This window comes from Convolutriloba macropyga, chromosome 6 (assembly GCF_964194025.1).
Source record: "Convolutriloba macropyga chromosome 6, txConMacr16.3, whole genome shotgun sequence".
In the NCBI taxonomy this organism is placed as follows: domain Eukaryota; kingdom Metazoa; phylum Xenacoelomorpha; order Acoela; family Convolutidae; genus Convolutriloba; species Convolutriloba macropyga.
The window spans coordinates 1,698,320-1,715,290 of NC_134473.1; the positions used below are offsets into that span (position 1 = coordinate 1,698,320).

General features: G+C 36.8%; 1 protein-coding gene across 1 annotated transcript in view; it reads right to left on the minus strand.

Moving 5' to 3' along the window:
- Positions 1-713: 713 nt before the first annotated feature.
- LOC142340686 (uncharacterized) overlaps positions 714-16,971 on the minus strand; it is a 38,725-nt gene continuing 22,467 nt past the window's right edge. The window contains exons 3-4 of the mRNA XM_075391379.1: positions 4,568-4,723; positions 714-1,135 (exon numbers count right to left, since the gene is read on the minus strand). Coding sequence (XP_075247494.1) covers positions 828-1,135; positions 4,568-4,723 — 464 coding nt within the window. The 3' untranslated portion in view covers positions 714-827. The remainder of the gene's footprint in view (positions 1,136-4,567; positions 4,724-16,971) is intronic.

The window sequence follows — 16,971 nt, forward strand, 5'->3', positions numbered from 1 at the left end:
AATAAGAATTGGTACGTTTTCATGGAAATTTATTCTTTGTGTTCCTGGCAACCATGAAAATCCAATCGTGGAGTTCTTGGAAATCCTGCGGGAACAATTTCCATGGCCTGCATGGAACTATGTGTAGTTTTTGGATGTGTTTGCCAAGAAAGTTCATCCCGGGATTGAACCATGGAGGACCGTTTCTGAAATTTCTATGATGCAGTGATGGGATTCACTGTGAGCTCAACAGGGTACTGAAATGAAGACATCAATCTTGAAAAGTGAATTAACGGAAGTCACCAAACACAAGTCACTTATTTAGAGTCAGAAGTTTTACAATTAGCAAAATTTGTTAATTTATCTTTTTTTTTGTAATAGCTTCAAAACTGCAACTTTATTATCAGTAATAATCAATAATCCATAAAATCATTGTAGATATAGTGTTTTGAAATTCATCGATCGATTTCTAAGAACAGGATTAGATTCTTCCGGAAAACGTTTGAGCGGAGCTAGTTCCTCATTTCAACGGTATCATCTTATTATCACTCTCCGTGATTTCAACAAAAGGACAAATTTGTTGTTGGGCAAACAGATTGCGGGTACATCCCAAATAGCTGGACCCCTCTCCCTCGAGGAGTTACAGACCCTCAACCCCTCATTATGGTGCAGGTATATTTACACAACTTTTTTTGGTAATTTTGCGTGCATTCATATTTTGGATGGCGTTTTTTACCATTATTGGAGGGAGGGGCGTCTATATGACCACTATACAAGCTTGGGGGAGGAGTGTGATGATATAAGGGGAAAGACACGTCACTTCAGTATAACTTTAACTGTAATCCTAATCAGTTATAGTAATAATAGGAGGATTCGGTTGGATAACCCGAATAATAACGGGGCTGAACATAAGAACCCTCAGTCTTCAAATTTGACCTCTCATCACCCTTGGCTTCTCCAGCACCGGGTGTCTTTTTCTGTGACTTTTTGGGCCGGAAGTTGATGGCCACGATTGCCAGAGCGAGACTCGCGATGCTTAGAAGTGATGCAGTTATCAAAAGAGCAAACAAGATTCTGAACATGAGCAGAATATCGACTGTGAATATTTCTTGTAACATTGCAGCCAAGACTATCGCAGCTGTCAGTCCGAGCAATGCTAAAACATGGAAAATTATAAACGGTTACAATAATAAATATATTCTTATACCCAGGTTGACCACCTTAGACGAAACTTTGAAAACTTACTAAGACTTATAAGCTGCCGTAGAAAACTTACAAAACTTTGTACGGCACCGTATAAGGCCGTAATAAGTTTTCTACGGCACCGTAGCCAATTGATGTAATTACTGATTTTTAAATTCTAAATCCCTAAAATCGACTTTAAATCTATCGCTTATCTAATACAACTCACTTTTTCATCACTTTATGGCACTGGGTATAACTTTTTAAATCTCTGAAAAATTACAAAACTTAGTACGGTGCCGTATAAGGCCGTATCAAGTTTTGTAATTTTTCTAAGGTAAAGTTTTCGACCTTAAATTTGCTCTGCAGGTAGGCCTGATGGTCAAAAAATTTATCTCAAATCAGTTCGAAATAGCAAAACCCTGTTACGTCTCTTCCAAGGCCGTTTTTCAACTTGACTGGAGCCTTTTCCGACAATTTTCCAGCTATTATTTGACCTTAAAAACCTTATTAATCTTGGTACGGCCGTAGTACGGCACCTTATTAATCTTGGTACGGCCTTAGTACGGTACCTTAGAAATCTTAGTACGGCCTTACTACGGCCCGTAGAAAACTTAACAAGATCTTAGTACGGTTTTGATCAAAGACTTATACGGTGCCGTACTACGGCCTTACCAAGTTTTCCAAGTTCGGGCAACCTGGGTAGTAAATTAAACTATGAATGGATAATTCCCCCCCTCTCTCTTCTTCCCTATTGCTATAGCGACTACAAGACCCGCCTGCTATGATGCATGAGACCAAATTAAGATTTTCGTGTCATATGTAAACTTTGTTGCACACTACTGACATTCCTGTATGTATAAGGTAGTCAAGCAGAAAACTTTGTTATATCGAAGAATTTTCTGCCAAATTTTGTCATTAATGAATACAGAACGATTTTTTGTCCTTCACATCAGGTCAACGCCAATCTCATCAGTATGCCAGTTTTGTTTTACTACTTAATTTGAAATTACGTGTGTAGCCGCATTACCAAATAACCAAAAAACTAAAAAAAAGTTAAATTTCTTTCTATGGAATAATCATGTTAATTTACACGATTTTTAGGCAACTTTTCTCGCATATGTTTTTTGAGTGTAATTGCCGTAAAAAGTTAGCCGTTGTTTATAGTGTATTTGCCGTGTGTGTATAATGGGGGGGGGGTTCGTTATTTATTATCTTTGAGTCATATCACAACGGTGAAAGTGGAACGTGTTCTTAGATCAATTGGGGATCTTAGAGAATATTGCGCGATCAAGCTAATAAATTTTTTTTGTCCTGTGAAACAAAAACTATTCTTAGTATGAATTTGGATTTTGCTATCAATTTTCTCGCATTTGTGATCAATTCAAGCAGAATTATTTGAAACCGAGCTATTAAAACCGGAAAGTAATATTTTATGGTGTCTGCGTTTGCAATGCAGTGAAAATCACCCCTGGAGGTTGGTGGCAGAGCAAATCAGCGGTGAATCAGTCTAAGGACATTATGTTTATGGATGGCCTATATTCTGTTGACGACACTGTGTAAACTGGTCAGTCTTGATTTTTGAGTTAAAATTTAGTCATGAAAAATAATAACAACAAGTTTTGTTTTATTTGTGATTCGAACCTCCGCGTGATTAGTTAAAATATTTAAATTGCTTAGCAAGTCTTAACCACAAAGCTAGATGTATATCGCTATTGTATGTAATGACATTATGGTGCTGAAACTTATCTTTATCGCAAGAGTAATTTTCAGATAAAACAGTTTAAATTTTGCTTGGGCGAACTATATGACCTAAATATAATCATTATGAGGGATATGTGAAAATATTGAATTTTAATATACTCTGGAGATGCAGTGTTTCAGAATTGACTTAAGCTTTTAATCTTGAAATGTGCTGTTTCAACGCTTAATTTCCCTCAGACTCGGGTGATACTCGTAATTCGCAAAGTGATGAAAGGATGTAAAAGGATGGGTGAGAAATCCGCAAACCTAAATGCAAGGAATGAGCTGTTAAGAGCAAAAAAATTCTCTCAGTGAAAAAAAAACATTCAAGAAATTCAGCCATTTCACACGCAACTTTCAATTCTTTCAAAATTATGCGCTTGCACCCACCAACACTGAAACCCGTGTCGAGCGACGCTACATACAAAAACATACAAGTCTACCATCCTTTACAAAAAATACCAAGAGAAAAATCAAGACTCTAAAATATGCAAGTCCAAAACTCATAAGATCTGAAAATTTGAGCAATTGAAAGTGGAGTCACAGGTTTACGCAGTCTGTCTATCTACTTTCCTAGGTGCTATACAAATGGTGAAATATTAATCAGTTTGAAACGTTTCTTATTTCTTGTAGATGTGTGTGTGTGTGTGTGTGTGTGTGTGTGTGTGTGTGTTTGTGTGTGTGTGTGTGTGTGTGTGTGTGTGTGTGTGTGTGTGTGTGTGTGTGTGTGTGTGTGGATGCAGGCAATTACATGTTTAAGAATTGCCCTGAATGTGAAAAAGTTATCCACGCTTTCCCTTTTTGTTTCAATCTTCCGAGATCCAGGCGTTTGTGCTCTTAGTTTGCTCGCTCTAATTATACAACTATTTATTTTGTGTCCTCTAACAACCCGGCAATATAGATTGGCCTGACTTTAATGCCCACACTAAATCAGAAATGGCCTTTTGTAAACGTGAAAAAATCGTCGGCATGGTTGGTTTCAGTTAGACACAAACAACCAGAGCCCTTGAAGCGAGTTGTCGGTATGTTTGGTTTCCTAGATTCGTTATGTTTGGTTTAATGGTAGATGGTCGTCGGTATGTCCAGTCTCTTGAAATCGGTACTTCTGGTTTCTTGGATTCGTTGTTATGGCTTTGAACTCGATAAACCGTTCGGAGGTGTGCTTAATAATAATGATAAACGTATGTGAGTATAATTTAATGAACTGAATTCCCATCAATGTTTAATAAGTATGTTAAAAGTTTAACTGGAAAAGCAAACAAAAAATTGGATTTGTTCAATTAGTTTTATAAATGAGCTAAAGAAGAAAATCTATCAATGTTAACTATTTCTTAGAAGCGAATGTCTCCAAGAGTTACGCTGGAGACACTTGTATGGAAAAATTTGTATGTGAAAAAAACTCCAAGTTCTTACCTTTAAAACCGGATTGGTACGATCCAAACCCAACATAATGAACAAAACCGAACATACCGATGATTTCTTAGGTAGAAAATGAACACACCGAACTTTTCATGTGTCTTTTTGTTCAGTGTTCTGAACTAGGGCAGTAAATCACTATTATTTTTACAGAGTATCGTGCTATATCAAAGATCAATATAATCTTTTAAAATGAGACTTTAAAAAACTTTTGGGGCTGAAAAAATTGTATTATTTGTTGAATTACTCTGAAATGAGACACAGACAATTAGGCCAATCATATAACACAAATTGCTCTCTCTACACACTCTGCAACAGAGAGCGACACCAAACAGAATAGTTGAAGTGATGCACCAGAGCATAGCCAGAACGTGCAGGGCACAAACTGCATTGTACCAGCCAGCTAAAACAAATTTCAGAATAAATTTTGATGGTACGCAAAAAGATGACAGATAAAAATAAAAAACATGAATATAGTTTGAATTTCATCAATCATGTACTGTTCATAAACATAAAAAAGCTCAAAATCCAGAATAAAGAAATATGTGAGCCTGGATTATGTGTACCCTAGAAATATGTGAAAATGAAATTGGCACGCCAAACAGGCACAGAAAATTTTGTAAATGTTTCAAATGTATCCTCTATGAAAATAAAACTCCAGGTTGAGGCGTGCGCTCGAGATTGTCCTAATCAGACCATTTCGCAAGCTCACCGGACAATTTTGCTAAATTACTGGGCAAATTCGAGCGCATGAGCTTACTTGAGTCTGATCATTAACTCTCCAGTGAAAAACACCACGTCTTGAATTAACAAATCAGTACTGATTACGTCTTATCTCAAGAGTTAAGACTTTTGAAGACATGTCAATTCTTGCTCAAGACTTGACTCAAGACTTGCCAAGACTTGAGACTTGATTTAGAAAGTCTAAAAATGATATGATCAGACCTCTGTTACCTTACTGTTCCAAGACATGAACTGGATCAGTACTGATTAAAACTTGGTGTGCAGTCCGGGCAGAGGCGTAAGTAGTATCGTATATATACAGGAAGATCGGGGGGGGGAGAGATCCTTTAGAGATCCGTTCGGCAGAGGGGGATCACTGATCCCTTAGGGGAGATCCTTCGAGATCCTTTCGGCAGAGGGGGATCACTAACACCTTAGGGGAGATCTTTTATGTTAAGAAAGTGGTAATTGCGCTACATGTATTTGTCTGGTGGCTTATTGTTGGTATATATACTTCGCGAGTGTGAGGGAAGATCCTTCATGTTAGCGGTATTTTCGCTACATGTATTTGTGTGAATATACTTTGGTTGGGAGTGGTCAATCCTATGAGGTACGATTAGGATTCATTTTGCCAGAATAATATTTGTTGAAAAGGATGGCCAAAACGATAGCAACCATTGATCTAAAAAATATTCATGAAATTTACCTGGAGATAAAGAACAATTATCCAAAATACGGTGAAATTATTCTGTATTTTCTAGCTGCTTGCCAATACCTTGACCCTGATATTGATTTCGAGGCAACATTGAAGCTGAGACCGTATGGAGGTCTAATTGGAATTGATAATTCGTCGCTGGACAACTACTTCAAATCGTCCAAAATACTTCGACTTCATGCAATACTCCACGATGCATCAGGTTTTATAGCAGAGTACAGTCGTAAAGGCCCTGGATATTCCTATGTGTTACCTTGTCCAATTACGAACGAGTATTTGGGTCACATCACGGGATTGGATTTTTGTTTGTTTGTGAAGACGATCAAAAACAATTTGTTCACTTTGTTGGAATGCTAAAACAAGAAATAGTGATATTGGATTTTGAAGGTTTTCGTTACAATAAAACTGGTTTTATAATAAAAGAGTTATCGCTTTGTTCAAATAATTATTCGGACACAATTCTTTGTCTTCCGCCAGTTTCCTACAACTCACTTTCCGCTAGTGACAGGAGATCTCATAAGTGGGTTACTAAATTTTTACATGGTTTGTCTTGGAACAGCGGTACTTATCCCTATTGGTTTCTATCACAAATTTTTCTCGCCATTAAACTTCGGTTTCCGTTAGATAAATTTTATACCAAAGGGAAAGAGAAAACAGAATCACTCCAAACTCTCTTGCAGAAAGAGGTAATAGATTTGGAAACTCTTCTATGTCCAAAAGTTGAAGATATTAAATCGCCAATTGATAATATTACTTGTGCTCTCCACCCTTTCTACCTACCGGAAAAACAAAAGAGGAAACATTGTGCTAAAAGGAAAGCACAGCAGTATTTCTATTGGATCTCTCTGCCATCCAATGAGCCGTCGAGTGGAGAAGGCAGCTCCGTCAGTTCTTCAAGTGAATTTATCTCCAAGTTTGACAGTATGCAGTTACATAACGAATGATAATCAGTTCACATTGACTTTTTTAAAAGAAGAGAAAATAGAATCACGGGGAAAGAATATTCTGCGAAAACAACAGATTCTTTGCATCACTAAAGAAATTGAGACGCTGAAGAAATATCTTTCATTACTTGAATATTTTCAAATGTATCATGTCGTTACAACAGAAAATGAGAAAACTGATACTAACCCCTTTACCTACGCCCAAGTGGCCAGCACCAGTTCAAGTACCTCTGGACGATGACAATCTCCCTGATGAAATTAAAATGTTGGTCAGTGAAGGCAACGTAGAGTCTATTTTCTTCTATGGAAGTGGTTACGGAATGCAGGCAAACTATAAAGTGACTTACAAAAAAGACGACAAAGACTCTAGATATACTACTTATGAATTCTTTTGGATTGAAAGAGAGACTAACAAAAATGCAATTTAAAATAAAAAACAGAGTTTTTATTCATTTTTGCAAATAACTTATTTTCAAATGAGTGTTAAAGAAGACCAGATAGACTCCGCTAATGTAGGGGGTTTGAATGCTTTAGTTTTTGATGAGGAAAATCATGAGAGGCGTTCGTGGAAGTTTTTTATTTCTCGGCTACCACGTTCCGAAGTCGTCTATTTTACTCAAATTTTGATAATACTTTTTCTTATTGTAGTGTCTTTAACCAAGCTTGTGTTTTCCCAACTTGATTGTGAGGAATAAAAATTTGGTCTTCATTGCTTTCGTGCACAGTTGGCTACGCTCTTCCAAATCCAAAGCTATGAACAAAATAATATCCACTAGCGGTAGGCTTTTTATGGCTGTTTGTGGTCCGTCGTGTTCTGGAAAAACAGAACTTATATTCCAAATGTTATTGAGAAACACTTTCTATCCAACCTTTAGTTCTATTTACTTTTTCTATCAACACGAGCAGCCAAAGTTCAGCACAATAGAGCGTAAAGTGAACATTTTTTTCACTAAGTTTTCTGGATTCGAATTCATTTCTCAGCTGGAAAATTGTCTGCTTGTGTTTGACGATTCGTGTGAAGAATTTTTCAATGACAAAGAATTTTCAAAACTTGCAACTGCGGGACGCCATAGAAATATTAGTGTGATTTATGTTAAGCATAACTTATTTCAACAGAGTAAATGGTCGCGAACGATTGATCTGAACACAACCCATATCATTTTGTTCAAATCACCTAGAGACATACAGCAGATCACCTATGTCGGAAAACAGTTGAACAATACAAATTTTTTGAAGGAAAGCTATGAACTTGCAACAAAACAACCTTTTGGACACTTACTCATTGACTTAGATCCAAAAACATCAGATTCCTTGCGTTATTAATCAAATATTGTACAACCAGGTCCAACAATTTTTTATCTACCGTCCTCCAAAGCGGTTATCACTACTTTGACAGATGAGAGAGAAAGGGTTATGTATGCTAAAGCAAATGCTCGAGCTGCCCGCGAGCAATTTCAGAAAGTTCCTCAAACAAGCACCAAATAGCTTTATAAACTTTCTCTGTGAGTGTTTGCTCAATGTGATTAATGGCAACGTTCCAGTGAACAGGCAGTTACTTAAAAATCAGGAGAAATCATTTCAACAAATATTATCAAAGAAAACAAGTTTGGAGAAAAAGCGAAACGTTTTAGCCAAAAAACCAGAACTCATTCGAGCGTTGGGATTGTCGTGCTATATCTACTTGAAGGCAGAATAATGCATGCAAAAGAGTTTGTTTTGATCCCTAAAAGAATGTTCATTTCAAAAAACCCAACCAAGGAAGAAAAATTTGATAATCCAATGTATCAGCAAAAAGCAACTCAGTTAGCACTCCTACAGAGGACTAATCCCAAATTTGAACGAAATAATGAGAAAAAAGTACAAGATGCGGACACTGACACTGATTGGTCGATCAAGAGAACAAAGAGTAGCGGTGACGTGACAAGTGATGCAGACGATGTAAGAAGCGAATCGTTTTTTAGCGATGACAGTGAAATAGAGCCAATAGTGAAAAAAAGGAGGGATTCAGCATTCGACTCAATAATGCTAGAACTGAAACTAGTGGATGAAAACAAAACAAAAAGAGCTGCAATTATCCTAAATAAAATTTTCAATTCAAATAATGTTTCTATTAGTGAAGAGACCAACATTCTGCACATTAACGATGAGCCTCAAGGAGTAGATGTAACAAGCTTTTTGTACAATTTACAACAACCCACAAAAAAAATTGACTTGTCAAAGTATACCAAAATCTTCAGTGAACTTGATATATCAGCTGACTTGGTTTATAATACTCACGCAAAAGAGTTGTAGATCAGTTTTACAGTGAAGATGAAAAGGAAACTGCATCCAAACAACTAATGCAAAAAACAAAAAAAGAGCAGGAAGGAAGACGATCTGAACCAACGAAGAAACGTGCAAAGCCAAGAGTCGATGAAAGTAAAGAGAAGACAGCGGAAGAGGCGCGTAGAAAAGACTGGGATATCTATTGACGATGTGCGAAAACTTGACAAGCTCTATTTAAACGGTCCTGCGTCATTTGGAAGCGCAAAGAAATTGCAAAATTTGAGTAATTTATCAATGAAGAAAATTAAAATGTATCTGGAAACGAAACCATCTTTTAACAAATACTGATCACGTCGCCTCAGGTTTCCAAGGCTTAAAGTTGTTGTTAACGACATAAATGAGATCTGGTCCGTAGATCTAGCATATGTTGATAAACTTCCAAAATACAACGGTGGTGTAAAATATCTTGTGGCTGTTGACTGTTTGTCAAGATATCTCAGGGTTGAGCCACTGAAAACAACATATGCCACAGAGACAGCACAGGTCTTCAAAAAGATGATCAAGCATAAACAACCTGAGAAAGTTTGGGTTGATGATGGTACAGAGTTCCTAGGTGCCTTCAAAGCCCTATGCACTGAACGCGGAATTCATTTATACAGTACATTCAGTGAGAAAAAGTCTTCTTTTGCGGAAAGAAATATACGCTCTTTGAAAAAAATAATCTACAGGTATTTAGAAGAAAAGTGGACTTATTCATATCTAGACAAATTGGATGCGTTTGTTAAAACAATCAATTCTAGAGTAAATTGAACGATAAAGCTCGCTCCGAACAAAGTCACGAAGAAAGACGTTCCAAGGCTTGTGTCCTTGACTGCAAATACAACAAATTCTTAAAAACCCAAATTCTATATTGGTGATTTTGTGCGCATAGTGAAAAAAGAGCAGACTTTCGGGAAGGGCTACAAACAGTCATTTACTGACGAGATATTTGAAATCGCATCTATCCCGACATTGCATCCTCCCACGTATTCTGTTATTGATGCGGATAAAGAAGTTATCCAGGGTAAATTCTATCAACCCGAACTTCAACTAGTACGAGAGTCTCCACTAAAAAATGGGAAGTAAACGATTCGAAGACGAGTTCACGGTACATGTTATTTCTAGCGCTTCGATGGAGATCTTTGATCAAAACACACTAGCTTCGTTCAGAAATTTTTTCAACGATGAAATTCAACTATATGGCGACTGGAGGGTAGCTCTAAGCGAAATTATTTTTCCGACCAAAATTCAGCATGTGGTGAATGGAGATTTGATAGCATATAGTCTTAAGGGTTACGCGGAGTCACAAAGAATCTCATCTGATGCCAATGTCTTTTCTCGACCTTACAGTGGAGAAAAATTCTCTTCCATGACTGGAGACTTTGAAACTGTTGCTCAACTTTTATTTACTATCAAGCGAACAGTTGGACTACCTTATTTTTCGTTTCGTGAAATCAAGAGTACTGGAAAATACGAAATACTTTTTGGTAAAAATGAGGGAATCACTTTTCCTAGTGAAGAAATACCCAGTATTGTGGGTTTTACAGGAATTCCAGATAAACATGGTGTACATATTGGGTACAAAATGAATACAGCAACATCAAATAAATTAATGAAGAGCGATGAGACAAAAGCTTTTTATGGAGAATTCCCTGCTGATCTGTGCGCGGGAAAGCACTTAATATTCATATACACAAACATTATCGAGTATCAATATGTTGGCGATGCTAAGGCACCTTTATTACGTGTCATTGATTCAAAACAACGTCTGAAAAAGGGTAGCGTGTGTGAACTTGAACCAACACATAGAATAGTTTTTTTTCAAATTTGGACTATTAAAAACTACTTTCAAATACGATTCAATCAATTTCCATAGAGTTACGTACCGAAACAGGTCAATTAGTCCCGTTTTCAGGAACCGGTAAAGTAATATTGACGTTACAGTTCAAAAAATTTGGTGATTAAAACAATGGAATCGTACTATACCAATCAAGCATCTTCGTTGACTTATTTTTCTGGACACTATAGACAAAGAGGAAGTGGCTTTAGAGCTTTAGCAAGTGGCATAGGTTGAATCGCCTTACCGCGTGCACGAAAATTCATTCTACCCACAGCAAAACGTGTCGGAAAAGAACTTCTATTACAAAGTGTGCCAGAGTTAGTGGATGTTGTCAGCAAAAAAAAATCCGCAAAGCAGGCGTTGAAAAACACTATTTCGAACACAGTTAAAAAACAAACAGGAGGCTCATTAGCACTGCGAATGAGACGACAAAACCGAATGAATCGGAGACGGTCTAAACGATCTGGCTCAAAAGCTAGAAAAAGTACTAATGTGAGAAAGACAGTCATTTCAAAAAATAAACAGCCAAAAAGAAGTCGGTCGGATTTCTCCGCTAGAGTTAAAGATGATCGGTAATATGTTACCAACAGAGGCAACACATAGTTACCTGGATTTGTTTGAAAAACCAGCGCTTCTTGTAACTTTTGATGGTAGTTTTTGTCAAAGAGTAGGGCCAGTGTACAGCCCTAACGGACCCATGCTCGAATTTGAGGTGGCTGGAGACAGAAATAATTTTATTGACCTACAAAAAGTTTTCCTGGAAATCAAAAGCAAGATAGTTCAAGGTTCTGAAGCCGATTTGAAATATGACGCTGGAGCTGCAGCAGACGTCATCAAAACAGACGCCCCTTACTTCTGCAATAATGTTTTACATTCGCTCTTTTCAGACTGTACAGTATCTGCCAACGGATTAAAAATTTCAAATGCAAATGGAAATTAGGCTCGCAAAAGTTTCATTGAAACTGAATTTTCTCATAACAAAGATGCTAAAGCAACTTGGTTGGCATGTCAAGGTTATTCCTACGAAGAGAACCCCGGAGCAATTCTGGCAGCTGAAGTTAACAGACGAAAAACTTTGGTTAGACAGTCTGCCGAATGTACTTTTTATGGAAAAGTAGCTGTAGATTTTTTTACTTGCGATCGACATCTTTTGAGTGGTGTGACGCTGCGAATTTCTTTTCGACGATCAATAGATGATTTTGTTACAATTTCCGACGATGCTACAAAATCCTACAAAGTAAAAATTATAGAAACTAATTTGTATGTAAGAAAAATGACGTTGAACGATGACGTGGTTTCTGCAATTGAAAAAACTTTACTATCAAGTCCAGCGTCCTATCCGTATTTGGAGACCATAACTAAAACGTTTCTTGCTTCTACTGGCTTGCAAAGCTGGAAACAAGAAGATGTTATCAGCAGGGAGCCAATTCGACGTCTAGCTATATGCCTTAACACAAATGAAGCGTTTTTAGGAAGCAAACAACTCAATCCTTTCCACTTTCGTCAATTCAATCTGGAGCAGATTTGTATTTACCGAAATGGACTTCCTGTTGCTGACAGTCCAATAAATACAACTGATGACAAACGCTTATATTTCAACACAATGTCAGACTTAGCCTATATTGACAATGGTCATGGAATTAAATTGTCTGAGTACCCGAGCCATTTTATTATGGTGTTTGATCTCACAAGCACTCAGCAGGCGTCGCATGATTTTATTCACCCTGAACTCACCAATTGTTCAATTTCAATAGAACTCAAGTTTTCAGTTGCCTTGCCAAGTAATATAGGAATTTTCATTATTGGTGAGAAAGCGAGCACTATTTTCATCGATTTGTCTCGGAAAGTTTCTAAAAATCATATTCTGACAAACTAATGGATGAAGACGAAATAAACAGCCTGATATAAGCATGTAAACTTCTAAAGTACAAATTTTGTGGTGTCTTTGCTGCTGATAATTTTCCCTTGAAATTGTCACAGAACAGATTCATTATTGTGAATGTATCCAGCTCTGATTCTATTGGAACACATTGGAACTTTTGTGTAGGAAGAATGGCAATTACATTTTCGCTGATCCGCTTGGACAGAAATTAACACCATACAAATGTTTGTACAACAGACGGGCCTCTGCTGCTCTTGATATTCAAAACGTGTATGAATTGCTTAGAAATCAGCCTATACAGACACAAAACTCTATATTGTGTGACTTATTTTGTATTTATGTTGCTCATTACATTTATAACAACACAGAAATTGTAAAAATGAGTGATGTTGATTTGATTCGATTTGCGCTTCATATGATGCTCTAACTAACTCTACTAAAAATCTGCTTAGTTGAATAAAGTTTTTTTTTTCAAAATTTTATTTTCTCTTCATACACTATGCGTACAAACAAAACATCAGTATCAACAAGCAAATTACCATATCCGCTCAAAAAAATGTCCATTATTTGGCAGACAGCACCTGAGTGTGGCCCAGACAAGATATTTTGAAATCTCTTTAGAGATTCACTTGCAAAGCTATCAGTTTGAGTTTGTTGGTTATTGGACTTTGTAATACAATTTTGCAATGACTTTTGATGGAGTTGAAACTGTACGCTGCTTCCTTGCTGTAGTCGTCGTCGATTGTCTTCATTCAACGTCACGTTGTTGTTGTTGTTGACTTTTTGATTAGCAGCTACGTTAGAGAAGTTTGGCAACAGTTTCTGAATTGAGTGCGAATCTATGCTCAAATTTTTGTTGTGTTCAACCGCCAAAACAAGCTTTTTCTCCATTCAGCTCTAGGGTATTTGAATTGGCAAACAAAATCTTAAATGTTGTGTAGAGACAAGGCACTGTATAGCTTTTTTAATTTTTGATTTGTCTGAAGACTTTGTCACGTCTGACGTATCCACCAAAACATGGTAATGATTAGTTTTCAAAGTGCAAAAGGGGTTTTCAAAATGAACACACACAGCATAATTTTTTACACCATTCAACTCCGGTTTTCCATCGCAAACTGAAAATTTGAACGCCTTCTGAAATTGTTTGAAGAAACCCGGCGATCGTTCAAACATTGCTTCAACCATTTTGATTAATCTGTGGAAGCAGCCGAGGATGAGGACGCTGATTCGTATCCAGAATCTTTTTCTGCTAGTTTAGGTTTTTTAGCCACCGGTTTTTTAGTAACCGAAGTATCTTTTTTCCCTTCTGACTCTGGACCGAGTTTCGTATCCTGCCACTTTTTTTCATAAGTTTGTCAAATTCCTCTGTTGTAAGGGATATTCTCTGTTCAAATTCGTATTCATTGTCTTTTCTCTTAAAAAGTTTCAAAAAGACATACGTCCCGGTGTTTTCAAAGGTTTTGAGAGTAGCTCTTATCAACCTCTTTTCTGTTTAGGATATATCGAAATAGCAATCACCGTACTCTTTGTCTTTGCTTGCAGTGAAAGGCATTTGTACCAAATTAGCTTGGAAGTTTTTGTTGTAGAACGTAGTCAACTGTTAGCGAACGTAGTCAACTGTTAAATTATTCAAATGTTAACTATTCATTCCAAAACGGTACTGATGAGGGTGTTTCAAGTGATTTACATATATCACATGTCTTCAGAGGCCCATGTATTTCCCATATAATTTATATATCGCGGAGTTATATTTAGATCAACAAGAGGTGTTTCTTGGCATTGCCTTGATAACCCACACACATACACAAATACACACTGGTAATAGTCCCTAACAGCATGAGTTTCAAAGAAACTAACTGATAAGAGGGGAATAATACGTGTTAGGTGTGATAATTCCCTCGTAACAAGGAACCAGAGTGGTTTCAATTACAAGCAACGTGCTCCCCACCTCAGGCGCGCGGCATGCGTGATTTATACGTGTGTGGTCTACTTATCCAACTTGGTCCAAATTAATGAAAAACACCTGGCGTTCAACTAAAATTTTGTAAATACATGTGCAGTTTTAAGGCGTGTGCCTAATTCTGTTATAAACAAAGTAGTAAAGCACATATGTTTTCAATCAAAATTCCGCAGATAAGAGAACTGCCACTGGACTCACATTGTTAACTCGCATAAACTAAATGGGGGTAAATTCCCCGCTACATTTTATTTCATTTCGGTTCCGAAACAGCAACTCTTTAACTTTGTTGAAAGTCCACTGTCTGAGTAGAAGTCAAATTTTGTGAACAAGTATCCTTGCGCTTCAATACCTTCACAACTTTTTCTTGTTCAATTATCAAAAAAATTCAATTTGCTTATCTTCTCTTCAAAGCACTCCAAAATTCTTTAAAACATTATAATCTCTTCAAAATTCTTCAAACGCAGAATATGTCTTTCCATATCCTATGCGACCAAAACAATGTCGAGCGAACAATTGTGTAGCAAACCTTTTACGAAAACTTTGTTGTTTTTATCCAACAAAAAAGGACAAACGAGAAAGAGGAGAACTGGACAACGCTTGAACACTTTATGATACCTAAAATCTTCATTAACTTCATTGCAACCTTGCCGGACAAAAAGGAGAGTGAAGATTGCGGTGGAACCTTTATCACTTCAGGCGGGTCCGTTCCACCTTTGTCGTTAACACATCCTCTTTACCCGTATGACATTGTGACGCTGCCAAAAGAAACTCGAACTATTCTATACAAATACGATTGTGACTGCGTGCCCTTTTTCGAAAACCAGTTGGGAGTAGTTCGGGCCTGCAATGACCTAGCCGATTTGTGGGGCCTTCCACATTCTCCCGAGTCACCACCACCAACACCAGGATGTGTTTCAACGCCAACTTCTGATCCTAGTGCCACTGTGACTCAGGAGAGCTCACCGTCTCTGTTTTCACCCGTTACAGAGGAGAAACTTGCATGGAATTTTGGCTCACTACCAACTGCAAGTCAATTGATGCAGAATTTGTCTGCGACCGACTTCAGAACACAGTCTGGCTCGACGACACCAACAACAATTTTAGAGACCGGTGCAAGCTTGGTTGCAACAACAACAACAACAACACCCGACAACTCCGAGACGCCAAAAGTCACTCTCGCGCCAAGAAAAAGGAGGTCCATTGGACCTTGTGAAAAACTCTTTGATTAGAATTTCTGAAAGGAAACCTAAACTTTCAGTTTGATTGTGTGAAGAATTGCTTATTGGAGTAATCAAAAATTGTGTTTTATAAAAATGTTGAGTCAATTTCTTTGATTTATTTGTTTCGATTTTGTAAAGGAGATTAAATATTTTTTGTGTATAAAATAAAAATTTAGTATTATTAGTTTGGTTTTTGAAAATAGAAAAAAAATTCGAAGGACTAAAGACAAACTGAAATTTTTTTTTCGAAAACCTGTAAAAGTGACTAAATTCGCCAAATGAAGAAACATGTATAAACATGGTTTTATAGAGCACAATATCGTCTACAAAATAGGACTTGAACAACTCTATTGAGAGGTGGAGTCTTTGCCCATTTTCAAACCATTTTTCAAACAAATTGCTCGAAAAATTGAAAAATTTTTGAAGAAAAACGAAAAAAAACAATGAAAACGAAAAAGTTGGATAATTTTGTAAGGAGACATTTTGCTGAGCGCAAAATGTTCTACAATAGAACTCTTAACAAAAATTTTGGAGGAGCACGTTTTTATGGGTCACAGAGAACAAAATCTATGTTCAGTCAAATATTTTTGTCTTTAACTTATCACCCTACAAGTGGAAGACTGATGAGGAAACTACTGAGAAGTATCTCATATGATGTAAAACAACACGCTCTAAATTTTTGGTCCCCATAAACTTTTTCATATCTGTAACAGAAAAAAAGTTATTTGTAAAAAAGCAAAAATTTTGTGAAAACTAAAAATTTTGAAAAAATTTTTTTCTTACAAATAACTTGAAAACATGCAATTTTTCAATGTTTCAATGTTATCTCTATGTTTTTTACTACAATTTGAAGGTGTTACTTTAGAAATTCCTCATAAGAAGTTTTAGAGAAAAAACACTTTTTTTTCTGAAAAAAAGGTCAATTTTTCCGAAAAATCGAAAAATATTGATGATGTGGTTGTTTTGCTGAAAAATACTCAGAATGAGTTTTTCTTACGACTTTGTAACAGAAATAAAAGGTTATGATGATCATAGCCAAAAAACCCCGGGAACACGGTTTTCG